At 40.4% G+C, this 26,074-nt stretch overlaps 1 protein-coding gene across 1 annotated transcript in view; it reads right to left on the bottom strand.

The window, feature by feature from the left end:
* Positions 1-1,582: 1,582 nt before the first annotated feature.
* The window catches only part of dner (delta/notch-like EGF repeat containing), a 32,030-nt gene continuing 7,538 nt past the window's right edge, over positions 1,583-26,074 (bottom strand). The window contains exons 2-13 of the mRNA XM_053623368.1: positions 18,513-18,806; positions 18,334-18,428; positions 17,134-17,297; positions 16,901-17,049; positions 14,927-15,080; positions 14,603-14,716; positions 11,356-11,586; positions 10,833-10,955; positions 10,477-10,590; positions 10,270-10,401; positions 6,138-6,384; positions 1,583-2,753 (exon numbers count right to left, since the gene is read on the bottom strand). Of these exons, the coding sequence (XP_053479343.1) occupies positions 2,642-2,753; positions 6,138-6,384; positions 10,270-10,401; positions 10,477-10,590; positions 10,833-10,955; positions 11,356-11,586; positions 14,603-14,716; positions 14,927-15,080; positions 16,901-17,049; positions 17,134-17,297; positions 18,334-18,428; positions 18,513-18,806 (1,929 nt within the window). The 3' untranslated portion in view covers positions 1,583-2,641. The remainder of the gene's footprint in view (positions 2,754-6,137; positions 6,385-10,269; positions 10,402-10,476; positions 10,591-10,832; positions 10,956-11,355; positions 11,587-14,602; positions 14,717-14,926; positions 15,081-16,900; positions 17,050-17,133; positions 17,298-18,333; positions 18,429-18,512; positions 18,807-26,074) is intronic.

The following is a 26,074-nucleotide window of genomic DNA, read 5'->3' as shown; positions in this document are numbered from 1 at the left end:
ATGGAGGTAATAGCACAATAACTACCATTCAGCCTTTGTCTCAGCCAGAACACCTTATTTTTCAAAAGTGACAGAAAACAAAAGGACAATATTAAGTCCATATTTAACACAGTATCTAATTTGAGAAATGATCGGGCTATTTATGAATGTTAAATTCCTCCATACCTTACCAGCAATAATTTCTCAATTACTTTTTTCAGTAAGAAAATAAAGACCATAAGAGTTCAAATTCAGCAGCATTCTGCCAGCTAATCATTATGTAATAGTGTATGCTATATCTTTTTGATCTCCTGAACAAGTATAACTTAGCCCAAGCACTTCGCTCAGCTGAGGCAGGCCTACTGTTATTGCAATGGCATTTCAAAACATTTATTTTAAATTTGTTTAAAATTTGGTCTTGGGACATTTTATTTAATAAAGTTTTCAAGATTTGTAGTAATTGTTTTGACCTTTACTTTGTATGTAAATTATTTTGAGATTTTGAACTAAAAACTGTTATGTCAATGATGATGATGATGATGATGATGATGATTATTATTATTATTATTATTATTATTATTATTATTATTATTATTATTATAGTGTTGGGATTTCCTTCCAGCTCATATCACTAACAAAATACTTTCCAGTAAAGCGGACTTCCGAAGTCTAATAAAAACAACAGTCATCCCCCAATGGTCTTCTATTGACCTGCTCCTTATGACCTAGAGCAAGAGTGTGCATCCAGCAGTTTCTCCTTTCTCAACAAAGTGTAACAAAATTAAAGAAAAGTCACATTTAAACTTTTAATGAAGAAAAATCACGCAGTATGACTGTTTTTTTGTTTTTAGCTTGATCACTAAGCCCTCACACTGCACAGTACTCACCGTATTTCAGTCTATAGAACATGCCAGTATTGACTCAGATAACACAACTACTATTCTTGATTTTAGTTTTATGAAGGACAGAAAGGATAGAGTAAAACAAGATGAACATCTAATAAAAACTGTTAAACATTATTAAAGCTAACCAAGCTGACCAAAACATGCCATATTCACTACATAGCGAGATGCAGGAGTCATTTTTGAAAGTGCAGTGGAAAATATGTCGCGGCCTCACAAAATCCCACAGTGCACTTCAGCAGGTTAGTGTTCCTTGTTGGCACAGAGTGCACTTTGCATATTTGCACTTTGTAGGAAATAGGGAGTAGGGTATCATTTTGGACACAACTGCTCAATCACAGCTACATCAGTAATTATAGTGCATGAATTCAGTAAAACAAAGCAAGTGAATGTTAGTGTTTAAAAGCAGCTATTTACGATACGTTGGCACTTAACATTCTTCTACTACCAGGATGAGGGCACAAGACTCCGGTAAAGAGAGCACTAGATAAACATTCAACATCTTACAAATAATTTAACTGTGAAACCGCCGAGTCGAGCCATGCAGTGTTTAAAGCAGCCTAGAGCTTCTTTTTACTTACACTTGCACAAAAGCTTTGTCCCAAAAATTTGATAGAAGTGTTCTTATTAGAACCAACCCTAATCGAGATACCTTAAAATGGCTAGTATACTGTATCACACAGAAGATTCATAGTACAGCAAGCCATAGAAGATTCATAGTACAGCAAGCCATTGTACCTGATCTGATAGTCAAAAGATGCTGAAAAATATATTTGAATTAATAACAAATCGGTTTGCTAAGGGTAACTAGTTTGCATTCAATTACAATGAAGTCAGCTAGTGTTACAACAAGGGACTGTCACTGGTGTTCGTTTCCTAAACATAAATAGCTAGTTATCTAATATCTGTATAATACTGAATAAAGTTTGAATAGCTAAACGATTAGCTAGTTTAGTAGTAGCTACCACCACTCTGGAAAATAACATGTTATATAAAAGAAGCAGTGTACATTGTAGTAACATTAACAAATTAACCTACATAGCTAACTAGCTTGATGATGTCAGTGGGGACCAACACACTCATTATACTGGCATAACCTTGTGCTATCATATACTGTACATAACTCAGCACATTCAGCTAAAGCCTGACAGGGACATTAAACACAGATGATCTTTAGCTATATGTTACAGACAGATACATTATCTAACATTATGTTTTATTTCATTATATACTCTTAAACAGAATGTTAGAACAGAATGTAGAAAAACAAAACGACTCACTGCTAGCAGCTATTTCTCAGTGTTAAACATCACATGTGCATTGTACTGTAGGTAATACAAACACTCCCTCACACTGCATGAAGTTTCGTTAGAACATACATTAGCTTTTGGACCGAGTCTTAAACGTTCTAGTAAGAACACTAACTGTGTTTGGAACAAAGCCAAAATTACAGCCTACAATACCAGTGCTTTACTGAAGGAGACTACATGAGACTAAGTGTGCAAACTAGTGACACTTTGCAATGAAACAAAGGCCTTTACTGATAAATACATCTATAAAACACAAATTTTAGCTGATTCTGCATATCAGTGGTAAAATAGATCTATGCAATATCAAAGTTCATCTAAATATTAGCTTTTATAGTTTAATTAAAATGTTTTTAGTAATACCTTTATTAAGGTTAATTAATGCTTAATGGTCGGCATCAGCTAATAGGAAAGGTTGGACTTGGTGTGTGTGTGTGTGTGCGCGCATGTGCTTTACAGATCTTTAGTTTTGATGAGAGTGACAAGTGGTTTGTCATCTGGACTGAAGTCTTCATAGTTGATGGGTGTGGCATCGTACATGGCTGGACGAGATTTCTTCCCAAACCTGAACAGAATTTTAAAAAAAAATAAAAAATAAAAATATATTACACCACACACAACTTGTCCTACTCTTTGTGTTTGTTTGGGCTTTTCTGACATATTTGGGCAAGCAAACATAATTTTTGAAACAGTGCCTATTAATAAAGATGATATACTTGAACAAAACCACAAGGAACATTAGCTTTTTCAATCATTTATCCAACAGAAATAGCAATAGATGTGATAATTCTTCTGTGGAATAAGTAAGTACACCCTTGGCCTCAGAAGATAGTATTGCCCCATTTAGCAGAAATAACTTCTTGTAGGTGTTTTGCATAATTGTCTGCCAGGCTTGCTGGAATTTTTGACCACTCCTCCATGCAATATTCTTTCAGTTGCAAGATGTTTGAGGGTTTTCTTGCATGTACTGCCCGTTTCAAATCCACCACATTATTTCAATGGGATTCAAATCCAGGCTTTGACTTGGCCTTTCCATAAACATCCGTTTCTTCTTTTTGAGCCATTCCTTGGTGGATTTGCTAGTGTACTTAGGATCATTATTCTGTTGAAAGGTCCACTTTCAGTTCAACTTCAACTTTTAGACAGATGGCCTCACATTATCTTCAAGCACCCTTTGTTATGATGCAGAATTCATAGTTGAATCAATGAATGCAAGTTGTATAGTCCCTGTATGAGGTATGAAGTGCTTCTCCTGAAAAGCTTTCTTTGGTCTGCACCAAACATGTCTGCTGTTACTTTGGCCAAACAAGTCTATTTTTGATTTGTCTGTCCAGAGCACATTATTCCAAAAGGCCTGGTCTTTGTCTATATGCTGACTGGCAAATTGTAGTCTTGCAAAGGTTTTTTCCTGGCACGCCTCCCATGCAGGTGCAATCTCTCTCTGATTGTAGAAGCATGCAAAGTAACACCAACAGTTGCAAGTCTTCCTAGCAGATCCTGTGATGAAATTTGGTGTTCTTGGAGACTTCTATTTGCACCAGACGGTCTGCTCTTGGGCTGAATTTGCTGGCACAGCCAGTCCTTGACAAATTGTCAGTTGTATGAAATCTGCACCATTTGTAGATGATTTTCCTTACAGTGGAATGATGTATTTCAAATAATTTGGAGATCTTTTTAAATCCCTTGCCAGACTCCAAGCCATTCACAATATTTTTCTGAAGGCCTTACTGAACTAAATCTTGGCATGATGACATTACACACCTCAATAACAAAGGGAACACCAGACACTAGATATGAGAGGGGTATAAATAAGACAGGTTCCTCCTGCACTCCCTAAGTAGGTTCTAATCACTGGTACCCAATTTTCAACACCTGAGTCTAATTTTATGGATTTGAAGGTGTGATGCATGTAGGGGTGTACTTACTTTTTCCATGTGACTGAATACTAAAAAATATCAATTTTGTGTGTTATTTATCAACTTGTATATCAACTTATATATACAGTACCCTCCACTAATATTGGCACCCATGGTAAATATGAGCAAAGAAGGCTGTGAAACAATTTCCTTATTAACCTTTTGATCTTTTGTTTAAAAAAAATCTTATATTTAACAAAGATATATATATATATATATATATATATATATATATATATATATATATATATATATATATATATATATATGTGTGTGTGTGTGTGTGTGTGTGTGTTTGTTGACACCCCTATGAATTCATATGAGAAAAATATATTTGAAATATATTCCCAGTGATATTTTACATTTTTACTACACCTGATTGACTAGCAACAGTAAATTGTTTAATCATGTCTTCCTGTTTCACAAGAGTATAAATATGTAGTAGCACATAGGCCAAATTCCCTTAGTCATTCATAACAATTGGTAAGACCAAGGAATCTAGCTGTGATGTGCGGCAAAAGGTTGTTGAGTTTCACAAAATGGGAAGTGGCTATAAAAAAAAATAGAACACGCATTGAAAATGCCCATTTCCACCATCCATCCATCCTCAACCGCTTATCCGTTATCGAGTCGCGGGGGCAGCAGCTCCAGCAAGGGACCGCAAACTTCCCTTGCGCGAGCCACATTAACCAGCTCTGACTGGGGGATCCCGAGGCCTTCCCAGGCCAATGTGGAGATATAATCTCTTCACCTGGTCCTGGGTCTTCCCGGAGGTCTCCTCCCAGCTGGACATGCCTAGAACACCTCCCTAGGGAGGCGCAGAGGGGGCATCCTTACCAGGTGCCCGAACCACCTCAACTGGCTCCTTTCAACGCAAAGGAGCAGCGGCTCTACTCCGAGTTCCTCTCAGATAACCGAGCTTCTCACCCATTTCCACCATCAGGGCAATAATTAAGAAGTTCCAGTCCACTGGAAATATTATGAGTCAACCTGGAAGAGGACGTGTGTCTATATTGTCTCAACGCACTATGAACACAATGGTTCGAGTGGCCAAAAAGTCTCCAAGGATCACAGCTGGAGAATTGCAGAAGTTAGTTGCGTCTTGGGGTCAGAAAATCTCCAAAACTACAATCTGAAGTCACCTATATCACCACAAGTTGTTTGGAAGGGTTTCAAGAAAAAAGCCTCTACTCTCATCCAAAAACAAACTCAAGCATCTTCAGTTTTCCAGACACTACTGGAACTTCAAATGGGGTCTGGTTCTATGGTCAGATGAAACCAAAATACAGCTTTTTGGTAATAAACACCAGAGGTGGTTTTGGTGTACACAGAGAGGTAGCCATATGGAAAAGTACCTCATGCCCACAGTTAAATATGGTGGTGGCTCTTAAATGTTTTGGGCTGTTTTTCTGCCAGAGGACCTGGACATTTTGTTAGGATACATGGCATCATGGACCCTATCAAATATCAACAGATAGATATTAAATAAAAACTTGACTGCCTCTGCCAGAAAGCTTAAAATGGGCCATAAAACCCATAGAAAACCTGTGAGGTGAACTGAAGAGGAGAGTCCACCAGCATGGACCTTGACATTTGAGAGATCTAGAGAGATTCTGTATGGAGGAATGGTCTCAGATCCTTTGCTATGTATTCTCCAACCTCATCAGGCATTACAGGAGAAGACTCAGAGCTGTTATCTTGGCAAAGTGAGGTAGCACAAAGTACTGACTAAAAGGGTACCAATAATTGTTGGCACACCTATATTTAACAAAGCTACTTTTTTGATAAACCTGTGTTTTGTTTGCAATTGTTTGATATCCATGAGAGCAGAGTATTTTTGTGAAGTTTTTAAAGAAAAAATCAAAAGGTTAATCAATAAACTATTTTTCACAGCCTTCTTTGCTCATATTTACCAATGGTGCCAATATTAGTGGAGGGCACTGTAGATATGTATGTATGTATGTATGTATGTATGTATGTATAAAAATAGTGTGTGTGAAGAGATAAGTATATATGATAAGCGTATGATGTACCGAGCGTGGCGTATGGAGGCGAGGGCATTGCTGAAGTCACTGTCGATGCTACGGCAGTTATAAAACTCCTGATAGGCATGGCGAGACGATGCCTGATACTCAATACGGCTGATGCGGCAGATTCCAACGATGAGGATGATGAGCATAAGGACGAAGGCTACACACAGCGCGCCGATGATGATGTAGAGAGAGTGACGTGGCATGCTAGGGAGAGAATCAACTGTACGAGATGCCTTCCACTGCAGATCTGGTGATAAGTATAAAACAAATAATTAAAGAAATATAATAGCTACAGTAATACACTTGCATAATGATAAACAGGAGGTCTTGTCTCTTCCAGAAACCTATCAAATCTAGAAACAATACAGTTTTTTTGCACATTCTTGTATTTATAACAAAAAACAAAAGCGAGCCAAGAAAATCCCTTAACTCTTCTTCTTTGCTTATTTTTGAAAACAACTCTTCCATAAAATCTCTTACATTATCATGTTAGCCATTATATGCTGAAAGAATGAATGGCTGCAAGGAAAAATAGATAATTTTTTCATATACTTCTGATCAACAATGCCATGTTCTTCTGATGAAATTATGAACATGCTAGCACTGGCAGCAGAGGAAGCAATGTAACATGACAACAGTAGTGGATTATACAGTTAAAGGGTTTTCAGTGCAGTCCACCTCTCCTATCCAAAGTGAAGTGGCTGCAAAATCCAACCTACATTTAAGGTGGAGTCACAGACATCATATGGTTGAGAACCACAAGAGTAAAGAACAAGAGACCATAGTGGATGGAAATGCATTTCAATCCGTACTTTGAAAATGTCCATTTTAAGGTAACTATCTGATCATACACCGTGACTATTTGAATTCTTTTCCCCCTATCAGTTTTGTTTTTTAAGCATATCTTTGTATATGCTATGAATAGATATGTTTTACATATGTGTATAGAAATGTTCATAGGTATTAGTAGTACAAAGTCAAAAGACATTCTGTGTGTAAAACTGAAGTGGATATATGCACTGGAAGTATATTAAATGAGGAAAACAAACGTGTCCAAATACTTTTTCCCCTCACTTTATATGAATGCACTCTAACACTTTACCTCATTATATTAAGAAATTCATACTGAATTACAGCTTTTTGGCATTAGATTAATGACTCATTACATATTTATAAGTATAGCTTGCATTTATTATAGTACATGTTCCTAGGAAACAATTTTTGGCATTTCAATAATTAAGTATATTTAATATACTATTTAGAGTGTAAAGGTTAAAAGAGACTGCAAGGTGATGTGAACTGCATATGTGAAAGATATTCAAATAGTGCTGAGCAGTGAAGTTAGCAGCGTACAGAGAAGCTGTACAGTTGTGCCTCCAAGGCGGAAGGGGGAGGGGGTTATTGGGGGGGAGAGACATGGCTCCCCTACAAATATTGACCCCAATCCAATCTGACAACTTTTTACATTTAACAAAAGGGTAGGGAGTCCTCTCAGATCCAGAACTGAAAGAATCCACCATCGTGAACAAAAAATACCTTGTTATGAACGGCAGGGTCTACTTTTTGTCTTTGTACAAGAGTGAATAAACTTCTTGTGTCAGAGAGGCGCATTTTGGGGGGTTTGGGCCAACAGTGGAACTGGAGCTTGTACACCTAGGACATGGTGATCAGAATCCACTGATATGATGTAGTTGCTGGCCCTGAAGCATCCCGCCCACAGCCGAAAGGTGGGCTCTGTGGAATTTTTTTCGACATGGGATGCCACCCAAGGTTGGCTCAACCCAAGGAGTGGACTGTGGTACCTGGGCATTTGTTAAGTTAACCACCATGGTTATGCATATGGCTCTAATGAGGCCTGCGAACCTTCAGAGGACATTGGAGCATTGGTTTGACCTGTCGTAATCTGTTTTGTGCAATTCCTAAAGGCTGAACTCTCTTCTCTAGGGCTTCTTTGGCTGCAAGCCCAAAGAGTAGCCATGGTACACGGGGCAAACTTTTTTGCGGGGTTGCTTTGCATGCTTCAAGCAGTGTGGACTGTGCTAGGCAAACCTGATGCAACATGTAAACCACATTGGTGGACAGCTTTGCAGTCTTCCGGGCCATGTGCGGAAGTGAGATGGAGGGACTGGCCTCTACCATCTGGGGCAGGCAGGGTTGCTAGCCAGGGTTGTGAAAAACGTTCAAGGTGGGGTTTTTTGGGTTTGTTTGTTTTTTTAAGAGTGAGCCAATGAACAACAACGATAACACTCTAAGTGATCTTGGCCACCATGAAGTGTAATCTACAGTACCAAGAAAGCTTGCAAACAGAGCTTGAAGAGAAGTCACAGGTTCAAAGGGATCTGACAGAGAATTATATTGATACCTCACTTGTGGCGAAGAGAAAGAACAGGAGAAACACACAGGAGTCTATCACAGCTTTGGAGAACAGAACAATTGTAGCTCCAACTGTAGATACAAGCTGTAACGGCTAGCTCTAAACTCCACACAGAGGACAGTTAAATAAAATAAAAGATATAACATGGTGTAAAGGTATTTATAGCAAATGCTATTTCACTCTCACTTTGTGACTTTTTTTGTGATTGTTGAAGGTCTCGGCATGCATGCACATTTGTACAAGAGGATACCTAGAAGGGGTGAAATAGAGCCACACAAACAGTTCACAGATAAAAAGCTAAATAATAATAATAATAATAATAATAATAATAATAATAATAATAATAATAATAATTATTTATTCGGGAACTGCGGAAACTTTTTATCCATGAACTGCCTTCTCAAAAAAAGATGGACACTGTTTTTCAACACTTGCTGCTACCACTAGGTGTCAGCAATCCCCTAAACATCTGCTGCACTAACACAAGCAACACCACCACTACATCAATATTACATAGAAGAAAGCTGCACTTCACTTCACTATGATCGTAGTTACATGTAGTAACTGCCGAGTACGGTGGGTTTCAGATTCAAAATGTCTATTGTCATAAACTGATCACTAATGCTATGTACGATTTTTCAACTTCAAACCAGACAGTGGTAAATATACTGTAAGTTCACGGTATTTTGCTCAGCGTTTCGAAATATGGCTTCATGAAAAATATCAATAATCATACCGATATTTTAATTATTCATAATACTTTTTATGAAATGATACGGTAAGATATTTGTAATGGTAATAAAATAAAAGCTATAATATGATGTAAAGTTTCTAAGCTTTAAAAGGTACTGGGAGATGTCAATATGCAACCTGTATTTCTCAAACTATGCTGTTATTTATCAAATTTGAAAATGTTCAAACACATTTTCACAAAGTTTTGTCAGAAAATACATAATGAACTCTTTCTCTTTTGTGTTTTTAATGTACTCTTGTATTCCAAAAATGTACATGACACACCCACACACTTTCATGTTCTAGCTACAGTACACCAATTAACCATACAATTTATTGCTTTATGGTAAACGCCTTTTTATTTTATTTATTTTAAATCTCACTTTTCAAAATCTACAAACAAACATGTCTGAAGAATTCATGCTAAAATGATTTTGTAGATTTTACTCAAGCATAAAACAAAATATTATACTGGTTCTCGATCATATTTTTGAAGGAATCGCTTTTGCTTTACATTAAGGGTTACTTTGCATCCTGTGAATACAGGAATACAAGCAAACATTCTGTAATACAACTTTAACGGATACCAGCTATTATACGTTTGTGCTGTGCCACCCCAAGATTTGGTGTACCCTGTCTGGCCACCCCACTTTAAATTTTCTGGAGGCGCCATTGGCTGGCCCACATGAGACAACTTCAGCTTGGTACTGAGTCACACATTGAGCACTGAGATACACCTTCCTTTCCCTTTATTCACCAGGGTCTACACTTTGCTTTCAATTTGTCCATCTGGCTCTCTTTTAACGACCACTCTCACTGATACTGTTCAGCCGTCCTCGCCGTCTAAACTCTATGCATTGTTAGCCATTTTGGTTTCATAAGTTCAGCTGTTAATTCATTCTGTGTGTTAACCAACATATATATAAGAGAGCTGCTACTTACACACACACACACACACACACACACACACACACACACATATATTCTGATGAGTCACAGATTAATCAAGTTAAAGATTTAACTTACGGATCTCACAGGCCCCACCCACCCAGCCAGGTGGGCAGTGACAGATGAAACCGTCTGACTGGTCAATGCAGGTGCCACCATGATGACATGGGTTGCTCTCACACTCATTAATGTCAGTCTCGCAGTTCTCACCTTAGGAAAGAGCAAAAGAGGGGGAGGTAATTCTCTCACACACAGTCACACAAACACACACACATATGTACTCACCTGTGTATCCAGGTGCACACACACAGGTCGCATTGCTCCGCCTTCTCTCACACTGACCTCCGTTCTGACACTGCAGTTTCGCACATGGATCTTTATAAATCTCACAGTGTCTCCCTATAAAACACACACACATCACAAGACATCACAATGCAAACATGATACAGTTACAACTACATTACTATAAGGTGCACGCACACACACACACACACGCACACACATACACACACACACACATACATACATCACAATGCAAACATGATACAGTTACAAGTACATTACTGTAAGGTGTGCGCACACACACACACACATTCAGTCAACACCAAATGCATTACTGTAAAGCAGACTTAAATGTGTACCTGTGTACTGTGGCGTACATACACACTCATAAGCATTGATCAGATCCCGGCAGGTAGCAAAATTTAGACATGGAGCAGAGAGACACTCATTATACTCCTCCTCACAATACAACCCATGATATCCTGGGAGAAAAACAGAGAGAAGGAAACAGAGTTTGAATAAATGTTGCCTTATGTAAATACACTTTTCCCCCCAGGGTGTGTGGGAAAAGTGTACTTTTTTTTTGTTACCCCAAATGTGTGTGTCTGTGTGTGTGTATACATGTATATGCACTGTGCTGTGAAAAAGTATTTTCGGATTTCTTCTGTTTTTATGTATATCTCATACTAAATACTGTTAAATCTTCAAACGAAATACAACCTGAGTAAACTCACAGTTTATAGTGAGCAGTATTCACATAACATTGTTTAGTAAGATAATGATCATCATCTAAAAAAATCTCAACTTTACCCCCATTTAACTTATGATAAAATTGTCAGCCCCAACTTCTAGTGTGTGTGTGTGTGTGTGTGTGTGTCTTACCTGGCACACACAGGCACCTATAGCTTGTGCCGACATTGCGACATATACCATGTGCACATGGGTTGAGTGAGCAGAAATCGACGAGCTGAGTGCAGGTGTGTCCGGTGAAACCAGGAGAACAGGTGCAGCTGAAGCCCTGTCCACCGGCCTGAAGATAACATGTCCCATTATTGTGACATGGACCAGAAGCACATGGGTCAACTCTTACCTCACAGACATTTCCTTTATAACCTGCAGAATGAGTGAGAGTGAGAGAGAGAGAGAGAGAGAGAGAGAGAGCACTTCAGTAAAACTGTGAATTTTTGCATTATTGCTGAGGCCATGGCTTCTCTGGGGAAAGCAATAGGACGAGAACATTAAAATAAGCAACTAGGTGACACAGTTAGCAAGTACAGGAGACAGAAAGGGAGCATAAATCAGGACAGAGTCAAAATTGGCTGCTCATTCTCACTGGGAATTAAAATAGGTATTAAAAGGAAGATTATTTTAGAAAGGTCGCAGTAGTGTTTTATAGCTGAGTCAGTGTTTTATATTAACCAAGACAGTATGGTCTTGGTTAATATAAAAGTGATGGGATAAATGAGTCACTTTACTGAATCAAACAAACCTATTTTAAGAAATCAGTTTTATGAATCTCATTTTGTGGAGAAATTTAGTGATTTAGTATTTTCTAGTTACAGCACATATAGCATCCGGCTGTGGGCCACTTCAGGCAGTGATGCGGCATTGCTCGCCTTCTTTTGGCCCAGACAAATTGGATATGAGCCTGAAGAGGTCCATATGTAAAATAGCAAATATGGCCCAAATATCCCAAATCACAAGTAGGCGTTTTTAGGCAAAGATGCAATTATGGGACAGTAATCACTGTTGAATCTGGATGTGAACCTAAAGTGGCCTGCATATGACATAGCAAATATTGCCTGAATACATTACACCAAATTACACTACATTATACCAAATTTGGACCACTTTTTGCAAATGTACAGCATAGTCAGCATTGGCTAATCAGGATGTGAGCCTAATGTGGCCCATATTTGACATGCTAAATGTAGCCCAAATATTTTTTAACAGTATTAGGCCGTTTTAGGTAAAGATGCAGCACAACTGGTACTGGGCAATGTGAGTGAGAGCCTAAATTGGCCCACATATAATGCAACAAATATGGCCGAGTTATCTTAAAAAATATCTGGGCCAGTTTTGGCAAAGATCTGGCACAGTAAGCACTGGCTAATGTGGGTGTGAGTCTCAAGTGGCCCACATATGATATGGCAAATATGGCCCAAATCATTAATAACAATTTGGGCCACTTTTGGCAAATATACTGCACAGTCAGCATTGGTTAATCAGGGTATAAGCCTAACATGGCTCAGATTTGCTCAGAATGGCCTAACATGGCTCAGATTTGACATGACAAATATGCCCTAAATATCATAAAAAATACATGGGCCACGTCTGTCTTAGATGCAGCACTTTTGACAAAAAGGCCCACATTTGAAATGGTAAATATTGCTTGAATATTTTTCAACAGCATCGAGCTATTTTTGGAATGGTGCACGTCATGTCACAGCAAACCAGCGACTCTGTTTCTCTTAATACACCTCAGCCTACAAACAGGGCCACCGCAAACTACAACTCCCAAACCAACACACCTTCTCTAGAATACTAATCAGACACACCTGTTACCAATCACACAGACATTATCCTTTAAAGAGACTGTTCTTCCATACAGACTTTGCGAAGTATATGCTCAGTTACCATTGTCTCTGTCTATACCAAGCCGTTCTTTGTTGTTGTTTCTCTGGTTTTGATTCTGTTTTGCCCTCAACTTTGATTATCTGCTTAACCTGTTCCAGTCTGTTTGCATGATCGCCTGACCTTTGCCTGTCTTCATGTTGGATTGTTGATTTCTCATTAAAGCTGCCACACCTGCAATTGCTTCTGTCTCAGCCTCCATTACATGACAATGCAACACAGTTGGTACAGACTAATCTGAATGTGAGGCTATATGTGACATATCAGTTGTGGATTGGCCTGCCCTGCGATTGACTTTATTTAGGGTTTGTAGGGATCAGAAGTCTATTCAGGAAAATTCTCATGCTAAAAGCAGAATTGTTACAATCATCGTTTATTTTTATTCTTTTGGGCATTTCTCCTTTAGACAGGCACAGTGGAGAGAGACAGGAAATACTGTATGTTGAATATTGTTTATGCAAAATTCACTTACTTACATGGATATTCAGTCCATGAGTCACCAAACAAGTTTTAATGGCACACCATGCACACACACAGGATCAGACATTACACACGTCTACTTGATTATGTATTTGGCTGAGATTACTATATATAATATATATATATATATATATATATATATATATATATATATACATACATTTTGTGGCTCAGATAAGGTACAGTTATGGTTAATTTGGTTCATTCTTGACTGACATGTAGCCATGCTGTGACCTGCTTGTGGGTCAGATCGGGTAAACATGACCAGATCGTCAAAGTGCCATAATTCCATGCAGCATTTGGACCAGATGAGGAAACGGAATGTGGGCCAGAATAAAAACAAACTGTGGCCCAGATTAGGGTCAGTTGTTGTTTATTTGGTTTGTTCTTGGCTTACATGCAGCATTGCTATGGCTTGTTTGTGGCCCAGATCTGGCAAACAGGAGCGGACCACACAAGTGCCATCATTCCATGCTGTACGTGGGCCAGAAAAAGTGCCGGATCTGGGCCAGATCTGGGCCAGAATCAAAATTAACTGTTGCCCAGATTTGGGCCAGTTCTGCTTTATGTGTTTTGTTCTTGGCTTACATGCAGCATTGCTATGGCTTGTTTGTGGCCCAGATCTGACAAACATAAGCAGACCGCCCAAGTGCCATCATTCCATGCTGTACATGGGCCGGATGAAAGTGTCAGGTGTGGACCGGATCTGGGCCACAGCAATTTTGTATCTGGGTGGTGGTTCAGGTGGTCAGTGGAGTGAAATAGGTAAATTTTTTACAGTAAGTAAATGCAAGTTGGTTAAAAACAGTTCTGTTTTCAAATAAAACAGCGAATGTAGAACGATTTTCAACCAGTCAGACTGTAGGCAGGACTGTCAAATAATTGCTCATATGTCACACCATTTGTTCATGGGAGTGAACTGATTTGAGTCCATTTCTGAACAAGAGTGTCTTTCAGGAAGTGTGAACTGACCATTTTGAGAACCACATTTGTATATACAGTCTGGACTGCGTACCCTCTGTGCAGGTGCACTGTGGGCCGTTCAGTGTATTTGTGCACGTTGCTCCATTTTTGCAGGGTTCTGAGGTGCAGTGATTTACCCGAGACTGACAGTTCTGGCCTTCAAACCCTGTAACACACACACACACACACACAGGCAGGAAAGGGCCAATAAACATTTTTGTTTATCATAAACCAGTTTCAACCAGGCTTCTAATCTTACTAGTGTTAGCTTTTTCTTTTGATTCATCTGCCTCTCTAAGTATCTTCTTTTCAGTCACTCTCTGTTTAATCTTGTCCCTTTTGCAGCACAGTAATGTTATCTTTCTAACAAACACACCTGGCGGACAGTTACAAGTGTAGTCATGTCCCTCATGTCTCTGCGTGATGTCACTGCAGGTCCCATTGTTTTCACATGGGTTCGTGTAGCATGCGTCAAATTCCTCGCAGAAGATTCCGGAGTATCCGACATCGCACTGGCAATAAAATGTGCTCTGTAACATGTACACACACACACACACACACACACACCATATATTCCAAAGCATATAGTACAATGATAATTATCGATATAGTATACAGTATCTCACAAAAGTGAGTACACCCCTCACATTTTTGTAAATATTTGATTATATCTTTTCATGTGACAACACTGAAGAAATGACACTTTGCTACAGTGTAAAGTAGTGAGTGTACAGCTTGTGTAACAGTGTAAATTTGCTGTCCCCTCAAAATAACTCAACACACAGCCATTAATGTCTAAACTGCTGGCAACAAAAGTGAGTACACCCCTAAGTGAAAATGTCCAAATTGGGCCCAATTAGCCATTTTCCCTCCCTGGTGTCATGTGACTTGTTAGTGTTACAAGGTCTCAGGTGTGATTGGGGAGCAGGTGTGTTAAATTTGGTGTCATCGCTCTCACACTCCCTCATACTGGTCACTGGAAGTTCAACATGGCACCTCATGGCAAAGAACTCTCTGACAATCTGAAAAAAAGAATTGTTGCTCTACATAAAGATGGCCTAGGCTATAAGAAGATTGCCAAGACCCTGACACTGAGCTGCAGCACGGTGGCCAAGACCATACAGCGGTTTAACAGGACAGGTTCCACTCAGAACAGGTCTCGCCACGGTCGACCAAAGAAGTTGAGTGCACGTGCTCAGCGTCATATCCAGAGGTTGTCTTTGGGAAATAGACGTATGGCAATGCTGCCTGCATTGCTGCAGAGGTTGAAGGGGTGGGGGTCAGCCTGTCAGTGCTCAGACCATACGCCGCACACTGCATCAAATTGGTCTGCATGGCTGTCGTCCCAGAAAGAAGCCTTTTCTAAAGATGATGCACAAGAAAGCCCGCAAACAGTTTGCTGAAGACAAGCAGACTAAGGACATGGATTACTGGAACCATGTCCTGTGGTCTGATGAGACCAAGATAAACTTATTTGGTTCAGATGGTGTCAAGCGTGTGTGGCGGCAACCAGGTGAGGAGTACAAAAACAAGTGTGTCTTGCCTACAGTCAAGCATGGTGGTGTGAGTGTCATGGTCTGGGGCTGCACGAGTGCTGCCGGCACTGGGGAGCTACAGTTCATTGAGGGGACCATGAATGCCAACATGTACTGTGACATACTGAAGCAGAGCATGATCCCCTCCCTTCGGAGACTGGGCCGCAGGGCAGTATTCCAGCATGACCTCCAAGACGACCACTGCCTTGCTAAAGAAGGTGAGGGTGAAGGTGATGGACTGGCCAAGCATGTCTCCAGACCTAAACCCTATTGAGCATCTGTGGGGCATCCTCAAACGGAAGGTGGAGGAGCACAAGGTCTCTAACATCCACCAGCTCCATGATGTCATCATGGAGGAGTGGAAGAGGACTCCAGTGGCAACCTGTGAAGCTCTGGTGAACTCCATGCCCAAGAGGGTTAAGGCAGCGCTGGAAAATAATGGTGGCCACACAAAATATTGACACTTTGGGCCCAATTTGGACATTTTCACTTAGGGGTGTACTAACTTTTGTTGCCAGCAGTTTAGACATTAATGGATGTGTGTTGAGTTATTTTGAGGGGACAGCAAATTTACACTGTTATACAAGCCGTACACTCACTACTTTACATTGTAGCAAAGTGTCATTTCTTCAGTGTTGTCACATTAAAAGTTATAATCAAATATTTACAAAAATGTGAGGGGTGTACTCACTTTGCTGAGATACTGTATATAGTATACCACCTGTGGTCATTTACAATGCCATACTATTTCATCATACTATTTAGTACAGTAGTATGCAGTTTGGTATGTAGTCATCACCATTGTGAACTCTTACCACAGAAGACTGTGTGATGCACGTCCCTCTCCCAGTGCATTGTGGGTCGCTGAAACTGCTGCCTGGCTCCATGCAGCTAGTAGACTTTACAGTGAACTTTAATCTGAGAGTGACCTCAAGACCAGAAGGTGCTCCAATGCGCAGCACAGCTACACACACACACACAATATTGAGAATACCTACTGCACTTACACAGTAATGAATGCTGAAGCAGCACTGTTAGACTCTCTTACTGATGAAGTAGTTGTGTCCGAGTGGAAGTAACTGATCGGAGATTACAAGGCCATTGGAGTCCTGCTGGAACCAAACGACCATGCCATCAGATACTGAACACCGGTCAAACCCGAGAGCTCCGACACGCCACAATGCTGCAGCTCCGCTAATGTTCAGTACCAACCTACACACAAACACATATCACTGTACAGTACACTGACCAGTCATAATTTAGCTGTCTGACTTTTATTTCCTTTACTTCTTCTGTCTCTTCTTTCTTTTTCTCTCAGTTTACATCTATAATCAAGAGGCTACTCACATAATTGTACTTTATATAACATGCACCATATTCCCAAAAGTATGTGGACACCTGACCAGCACACCCATATGGGCTTATTGAACATCCCATTCCAAAACCATGAGCATTAATATGGAGTTGGTGGTCGGGCACTGACGTCAGGCAAGAAGTTCTGTTGTGGAGTCGGCGTTCCAGTTCATTCCAGTGGGGTCATGGCAGGGCTTTCAGGAGTTGGAAAGCCATGACTTTGTAAACCCTGCTTTGTGCACAGGGGAACTGACATGCTGGAACAGGTTTGGGCTAGACCACTTAATTCCTGTGAAGGGAAATGTTAATGCAATAGGATAAATACGACATGCTAGACCAGTGGTTCTCAACCAGAGGGGAGAGATAGGAAGTAGGGCGCAAATTGTTTTCAAGAAAAAAAAAAGACAGAACATCATTTGGGTACTCTGTGTATTTTATTGTGTTTTATTTATAGTGTTCAGAAACATTTTTGATCATTCATATACCATACCTGTTTGTTATATAATATTATTTAAAAAATTATGAAAAGTAATTAATAAAGTACAAAAAATCTATCTATCTATCTATCTATCTATCTATCTATCTATCAATCAAAACAGATTATAGATTAGGTATATATATATATAGAAGGATGAGCCACATGATCGGGGAGGCTTGGGTGGCTTTAGTTACAAAAGGTTGAGAGCCTCTGTGCTAGACCATTGTGTCCTTACAACATTGTGGCAGCAGTCTGGGGAAGAACATCATATGTGTGGTGGTCAAGTGTCCACATACTTTTGGCCATATAGTGTATATAACATATGTTAATTTATCATTATAATCCTTCCTGTTTCTGTCTCTGAGACTGATCCTGTGTGCAGCTGTTCTTATTAGTTGGCACACAGCGGTAACTTACTTTACTGCAGTTCCCTCTGCAATCTCCATGGAAACCGTCATCATTCCAGCTGGTTCGGTGCCTGCAATGCTCACACACTCTGATCCATCAGTAATCTGTAACACACACAAACACACTTGGAACTTTGATTCATTAATTGATGAAGTACATTTCTGCTGGAAACACATTGCTGCACACACCTGGAGCTGCTCCCACTGCACCTCCATCACTCTCTGTCCAGGCTTTGGTTGCCATGGTTGTAAAGTGGGTGGGGCCTCAGTGTCACTGAACTCTGTGATCGGCTGAGACGGTTGAGTAGTGGTAGCCGGAGTGGCTGCCAGGTCCCAGCTGGACTCAACAAGGTCAAAGGCTGAATATGGCTGATCACACATGACTCCTGCATACCCATCGCTGCACACACACACAAACGCTGCACCCTCACGTGTGCAGTTACCATGGAGACAAGGGTCACTGGCGCAGGGGTCGACAAAGAACTACAAAGGAAATTCAAGAGAGAAACAAATTAGATGTACAAACCTAGATGTATCTTTCCAGATTACTAAATGAGGGTCAGGCTGCAGAGCACTGGATGAGTCGGTGATACTGTATGTTCCATATATGATCTTCCTTCTTTCCATATATGGACTCAAATATGACCACAATTCCTCTATGGCATTTAAACATGGATGATCAGAGTAGCTGTAAATTTCATACAAAAACTCAGACTTGCCCTTTTGTGTACTGTGATCTGCACATAGACCCTACTGATTTACTGCATTAATAAAGCATCCAATTGAACAGCGGTTCTAGCACACAATCCATCCATCCATCTTCTATACCGCTTAATCCTTTTCAGGGTCACGGGGAAACCTGGAGCCTATCCCAGGGAGCATCAGGCACGAGGCAGGGTACACCCTGGACAGGGTGCCAATCCATCGCAGGGCACAATCATATACACATTCACACACCCATTCATACACTACGGACACTTTGGACATGCCAATCAGCCTACCATGCGTGTCTTTGGACTGGGGGAGGAAACCGGAGTACCCCGCAGCACGAGGAGAACATGCAAACTCCGCACACACAGGGCCATGGTGGGAATCGAACCTCTGACCCTGGAGGTGTGAGGCGAACATGCTAACCACTAAGCCACGGTGCGCAGCACACAATCTTTTTTTTTTAATTACTTGGTAATTGTTCACATTTGTCATGTGTCAACCTACAATTCATATCTTTTCAAATCTTTCTCTTTTATAATAATATAGCTGGGACCCCTATGATGGGGCAGTAACAACAACAAAGGCCACTACAAACAGGTCTGGAGTGTAAGAGACTCTCATTCAAATGGTTCAAATGCTTAAGTAATTAATATCCATTACGGCTTAACATCTATCTGTCTCGTTCCTGGTGAATGCACTTTAGTTTTCCCCATGGAAAAGTATGACAGGTGCATTTTACACGTAGGCAATAATACAGTTTCCAGTAGTTTAAATAATCTTTAAGGGTGTCAATAGTATTATGAAAAAGTAAGTAGTTTCTTCATTTGTTTAATATATGTGTGTATGTACAGTTGCAATCAGAATTATTCAACCCCCATTGTAAATCGGGTTTATTGTCAACAGACTTTCAGCTGTAACAAAAAAAGCCATTGAAATAGTTCAACACAATGAATGCTTCAAGTGGTTTCCCCAAATTCAACTGAAAAGGCAACTTATAATGATTTCACCAGTTTCAAAATTATTCAACCCCTTAATGGCAAGCATCTTTAGTACTTAGTAGAACATAGCTTCTGGCAGCGTTCCTGAGGAATCTCAGCTCATTCCTTATGAGCAATGGCCTCCAGTTCAGTAATGTTCTTGGGTTTATGTGCTGCAACCGCCTTCTTCAAATCCCACCAATGATTTTCTATGGGGTTGAAGTCAAGTGACTGTGATGGCCCTGTAGAATCTTCCAGGACTTTTTCTGCAACCAAGCCTTGGTGGAATTTGAGGTATGCTTGGGATCACTGTCCTGTTGGAAGGTCCAATGACGCCCAAGCTTCAGCATCCTCATAGACAGCATAACATTTTCTCTGAGGATTTCCTGATATGTCAATGACTCCATCTTGCCTTCTACACGCTGCAGGTTTCCAGTGCCAGTGGATGCAAAGCAGCCCCAGAGCATCACCGAGCCACCACCATGCTGGACTGTGGACAGAGTGTGCTTTCTTCATTCTTCTTCCTCCACACATACCGCTGATCCATCGTGCTGAAAAGTGTGTGTGTGTTTAATTAGATGATATACACAAAAATAGCATGTCATTACATACAGTAATGTAATTTGCTCTGTGTACTCAGTTAAAGAGCACCAAATTAAGAAGTGTTGGTGTGTGTGTGTGTGTGTGTGTGTGTCTCCTGTCTGAATGCAGCAGAAACATTATCTCAGCCATGATAAACCATCACCATCTGTGTGTGTGTGTGTCTGGTGTAAAAGAGGGTGCCAGAGAGACATGTCATGCAGACAGGTCATGTGGTTGCTAAGAAACAGCTACTCCAGTAGAAGTGGAGGCTGAAGGAACAGATGAAGAGATACAGACACACACTTACACATGTCACATCCGTGAAGAAATGAAGAAAGTCTGTGGTCAGATCCGACATTAATAGGAACACACACACACAAACATATTAGACACTCATATCCACATGGAGGAGAGAAAGTAATAAGAAAGAGTGCAGTATAAATGGAGTACGTGAGGAACTGACAGCTCTACCGCCTTTTTTAGATCCACATCAGTAATGCACATTGCTATGGCAACACCTCTGGACAGTGACACACACACACACACACACACACACACACACACACACACAGAGAGAGAGAGAGAGCTGCTAGAATACTGCAATATTGTGGGCTTAACATAAGCCAATCTAAGGAACAGTTAAACCAGAAATGAACTTTATTTATACCACAGTGTGGTTTAAAGCTCAAATCAGATTGGTCAGAAGGTGTGCATTATTTTTGTATAACGTTCTAATACATCACTGTTTCTATAGTAACAGCTCACACACAGGGACTTTTATTTAAACATGTTGCTTAACATAGTAAAACATAGTTGTTGTTGTGGTAACTTTTTTTGTTAGGGGACATATTTATGATTTAAGGGTGGAGTAAGGTTTTAAGTGCTTTGCAAAGCACATGTATGTTTTCAAGAGAGAAGAGTTTATGCATTCCTGTTTCGCTGTAAAATTAAGTTGTTTCAGAGAGAGAGAGACAGAGATGGAGAGAGACCGAGAGACAGAGAGGGAGAGACAGAGGGAGAGAGAGCGAGAGAGAAAGAGAGGAAGAGACAGAAAGAGAGAGAGAGAGAGACAGAGAGAGAGAGAGAAAGAGAGGGAAAGAGAAACTTTTTGACTTTTAACAGTCCTTTATTTTAACCATTCATGAAGGGTCTATCGTTCTTACATCAAATAAATGTATATAATAATGTATATAATTTATATACATATATATAGTATATATACACATATAGTATAGTAGTATAATATATATATATAATAATAATGATTAATAAGATTAATGATTCATTTTCAACACAACATAAAACCTCACCCTGCCCCCAAACCTTACAGAAGTCCTGCAGTCTGTGTGTCATTTTTGAGTAAATAACAAATTCACTTCTGAGTCTGGTGTTCCACTGCCTTTCATTTTATTTTTTTTGTGTGAGCCAGATAATTAGTTTGGCCTGGCCTATCATAAAATTATGCAGGCAGATCTTTTCTTTCTGTGAAACTGCATATTTAGGACCAAAAATAAACAGGCTCTCTGTAAGTATTCGACTGACCTCCCCATCCCAGTGTATTAAACATTACTGTTAGTATGTGTCATCCTAAGAAAATGTTGTCTCCATCACAAAATGGGCACGTTTTAGCTATGGTAGAGTCGATATGCGCCAGGTGTCTGTTTGTGGCCACGGCCCCATGCACAACCCTCCGCTGTAGATCAGCTGTACGCTTCTCTATAGGGGGCTTGTACAGGGACCTCCAGCAGCCTCGTGGGGAAGAGCCTGGCACCAACAGGTCCGACCACCTCGACTCCTTCACGCCAGCCAGAAAGTTTCAATGGATAACTTTCACACTGACTGCATACAAGGTCTTTTTAGAAGCGTTTTCAATGTCCGTCAGCTGTGGTGTGCTAAAAGAGAGTTTTCCGTCTCCTTCCTCCTGCTATTCAACTGTTGCAGAAATGGAGAGGGAGGGGAAGCATTGCCAGTCTCCTCCAGATCCCTGCTCTAGAGCCTCCCTAAACTCTGGAGGCAGTGCTAGGATCACCTCTCTCAGTATCCCCTGCAGCAGACGATGAGACTGGTTCCTGTCTCCTCGCTCAGTACAGTGGAAGACTTCCAGGCTTTGCCAGCCCTCAATCCTCCAAGCTTGGTTAGTCTAGCTTTGTAAAGGCGCTGGCAAATGCTCCTTGATGTCAGGATTCTTGCTGGGATCAGTGGATTGTTAAATAAGGGCTCCAAGTTTACACAGTAATATGGTTGGTTGCCTGTCCTGTTTGCCTTTAACAGAGAGGACCAAGCTCTTAGCACTGATTGATAAAACACAGTTGTCCTCGATACATCCACCTCGTTTAAGTTCAGGATAATCAAGTGTCTGTCATATCCCATGTTCTCTACTCAATGCAAGAGTAGACAGGCTGTAGTAGTCCATGTCAGTCCTGAGCTTTAGAGCAGTTTCTGTGCTGTCAGCAGGCAAAAAGCCCTTATTCGACTGGACAGGTCGATCAGGCCCTGACCTCCCTCCTGTCAGAGGACAGGGGCCCGTGTCCAGTGCTGCCCATTCCAGAAAAAGTCCACTATCCTCCTCTGGATCTCTCTGATTAGTGTCTCTGGTGGCTCAAGGGCTGTGAACTTGTGCCATAGTATAGAGGCGATCAGACTGTTGACAACCAGCACCCTCCCCCTGAAGGACAGCCGGGGCAGGACACAAGTCCACTTGGACAACTGTGCACCTAACTTCTCCCCCATTCCCTCCCAGTTTTTCGGCAAATATTCTTCTTTCCTAAGAAGAAACCCAAGTATTTGATGCCTCTATTTCCCCACTGTAAGTTTTTGGGTAGGTTTAGAAGTTCTTTCTTTTGCCACTATCCTGCAATAAAACTTTTGCACTTGCTCCAGTTTACTCGCGCAGAGGATACCCCTTGGTACACAGCTAGACTGTGAGTAAGCGCTTGAACGTCTTCTTGCTTTGTAATGAATATCATTACATCTTCTGCATAAGCCGACAGTACAACGTTCTCCCATAATCCACACAGACAAGCCCTGCATTTTCCTTCTTGAGAGAATCGATAAAAGTTCAATGGCTAAACTGTACAGTTGCCCAGATAATGGACAGCCTTGTCTTATCCCCCGCTGCATTTTGAAAGGACAGCTAAGTCCTCCCCCAACCTTAAGCACAATGTTAACCTCAGAGTATAAAAGTTTAATCTGTGATAAAAACCTTGCACCTATCCCAAAGGCATCTGAAGCATTGCAAAGATACAAATGATCTACTCTGTCATAGGCTTTTTCTTGGTCTATAGACAAAAAACCCAGATCATGAGAATTGATTTTACACAATTCAATCATGTCACGTACAAGAAATATATTATCTATTATCGTGCATCCAGGCACGATAATCTGACTTTGTTTGTCTGACTTACTTCTACCAGTGTGTCTATGTTCCTTCACCCTATTTGACAAGCACTTTGAAAGAATTTTATAATCCATACAAAGAATTGACACGGGCCTCCAGTTTTTTAAAACACCCAAGTCACCTTTTTTGGGAGGAGAGATAAAACAGCCTGTGTGCAACTGGTGGGTAATTTCCCATTGTTTGTAGACCATTTAAAAACCTCATACAGGTCTGTTCCCAATGTTTGCCAGAAATGTTTCTAGAATTCTACTGGTAGTCCATCGATACCTGGTGCTCGCCCAGTGGATAGCTGTTGTACTGCAATAGCTAGTTCTTGGGGTTCGATGTCCAGGTCCAATGTTTCTACCTGTCCTTTGCACAGTTTCGGTAGCTCCTCTCTGCGTTGTGGGTCAGTGACATCCGCATGGTACAGTTCCTTATAAAAGTCCACTGCAGTCTTCCTCATTTCTGCTGGTGTTGTGGTTATAGTTCCATCAGGGCACTTTAGGTACAGCACGAGATTGTGAGGTCTGGTTCTCTGTTCCAGATTGAAGAAATAGGAGGTTGGGGCATCAATGACTTTGACGTTAGACATTGGGGCTCTAATAAGGGCCCCCTTGGCCTGCTCATGAAGATAGGAACCTAGTGCCCTCTTTTTTGCTTCTAAAGACTTCCTCTTCCCTGTATAGTTTTTTAGTGATTATTTCATTTTCTATTGTTCCCATCTCTCTCTCTCTAACTCCTCAGTGGTGACCTTCATTATTTCCTTCATGTGTGCGGTATACTGCTGGCAAAACATCTTTATTTGTGTTTTCCCAACCTCCCACCATGTGCCAAGGGAAGTAAAATCTCCCTTCTTCTGTCTCAATTCCTCCCAAACAATGTAAATTTAAAACAGAAATCTTGGTTTGAAGCAACTTTATATTAAAATACCAGTCAGATCTGGGCTTTGCAGAGCTGGAAAACATAAAATCTACTGTGACCACATGGTGATCTGAAAAACCACTAGGGTATATAAAACTCTACAAAATTTTGTTCCCATCAGTGTTTGTAATGTAATATCTGTCTAGTCTTGCCACACTTATTCTTGTATCAGTTGTTTTTAGCCACGTGTATTGTTTACACCCACGTTCCTTTCCTTCCAAGGATCTATAAGTCCACATGCTTTAATAACTCCATCTAATACCAGAGGACTGTATGTGAGGCTCTTCTGCATTTCTGTCTACTGTAAAGTCTGTAGTACAGTTCCAGTCTCCACCCATTACTATAGTGAGGTTACCGCTATATTGTGCCAGAACATTTCTAAATTTATAAAACATTTTCACTCGCTCACTGCCTACATTTGAGGCATAAACATTTACAAAAAGAAAACCTGTTCCTGTGATTTCTGCATTCACCATTAAAAGTCTAATAGCTGCTTTTAACCTTTTTGAAAATAAAATTGCTACTCCGGCACTAAAATTAGTCCCATGACTAAGAAAGAATTGATCTTTCCACTACATCCCCCATTCTGTCGTGTTCTTTGTCACGATGTGTTTCTTGTAGAAAAACCACGTCAACGTTTTTATATTTAATAAATTCTTATTAAAGAATACTTTGTTTATTCCTATCCCTGCCCCCATTAATATTAAAAGGTACCTACTCTCAGCTTCTCCATAAAAAGAATTAAGAGGAGGAAAAGACAGCAAGTGAGGACAGTTGTACAGAAACCAAAGTGACCCATGTGATGTGACTTAGCCATTATTTACTGAGCTTTTAAAAGATCTTTTTCTTTCTGTAGCTTTGTTGCCATTTTTCGCAAGCAGTATGTCATTTGTTGACTCAATTCCTTCAAGGTGGCATCTTTTTGTACCTTTGATGCTGATACTAAAAATGTATCTGTATCTGGAACAAAAGTCCGCTACATCCGCAACCTTTCCAAAAGTCTCATCTAAGAAATTGTTAATCTCATCTAATGAGTACATTACAGGGTCAGCAACTTGACACTTTCAGTATCCTCCCTACTCATTTCACTGCTCTCCTCATTTTCTGCACTTAAACCATCGTTCTCTATCATCACACCATTATTCTCAATTAACATAGCACCTACTCCAGGGGTTCCCAAA

This window comes from Ictalurus furcatus, chromosome 4 (genome assembly GCF_023375685.1).
Source record: "Ictalurus furcatus strain D&B chromosome 4, Billie_1.0, whole genome shotgun sequence".
Lineage (NCBI taxonomy): Eukaryota > Metazoa > Chordata > Actinopteri > Siluriformes > Ictaluridae > Ictalurus > Ictalurus furcatus.
This window is presented reverse-complemented; position numbering and strand designations above follow the sequence as displayed.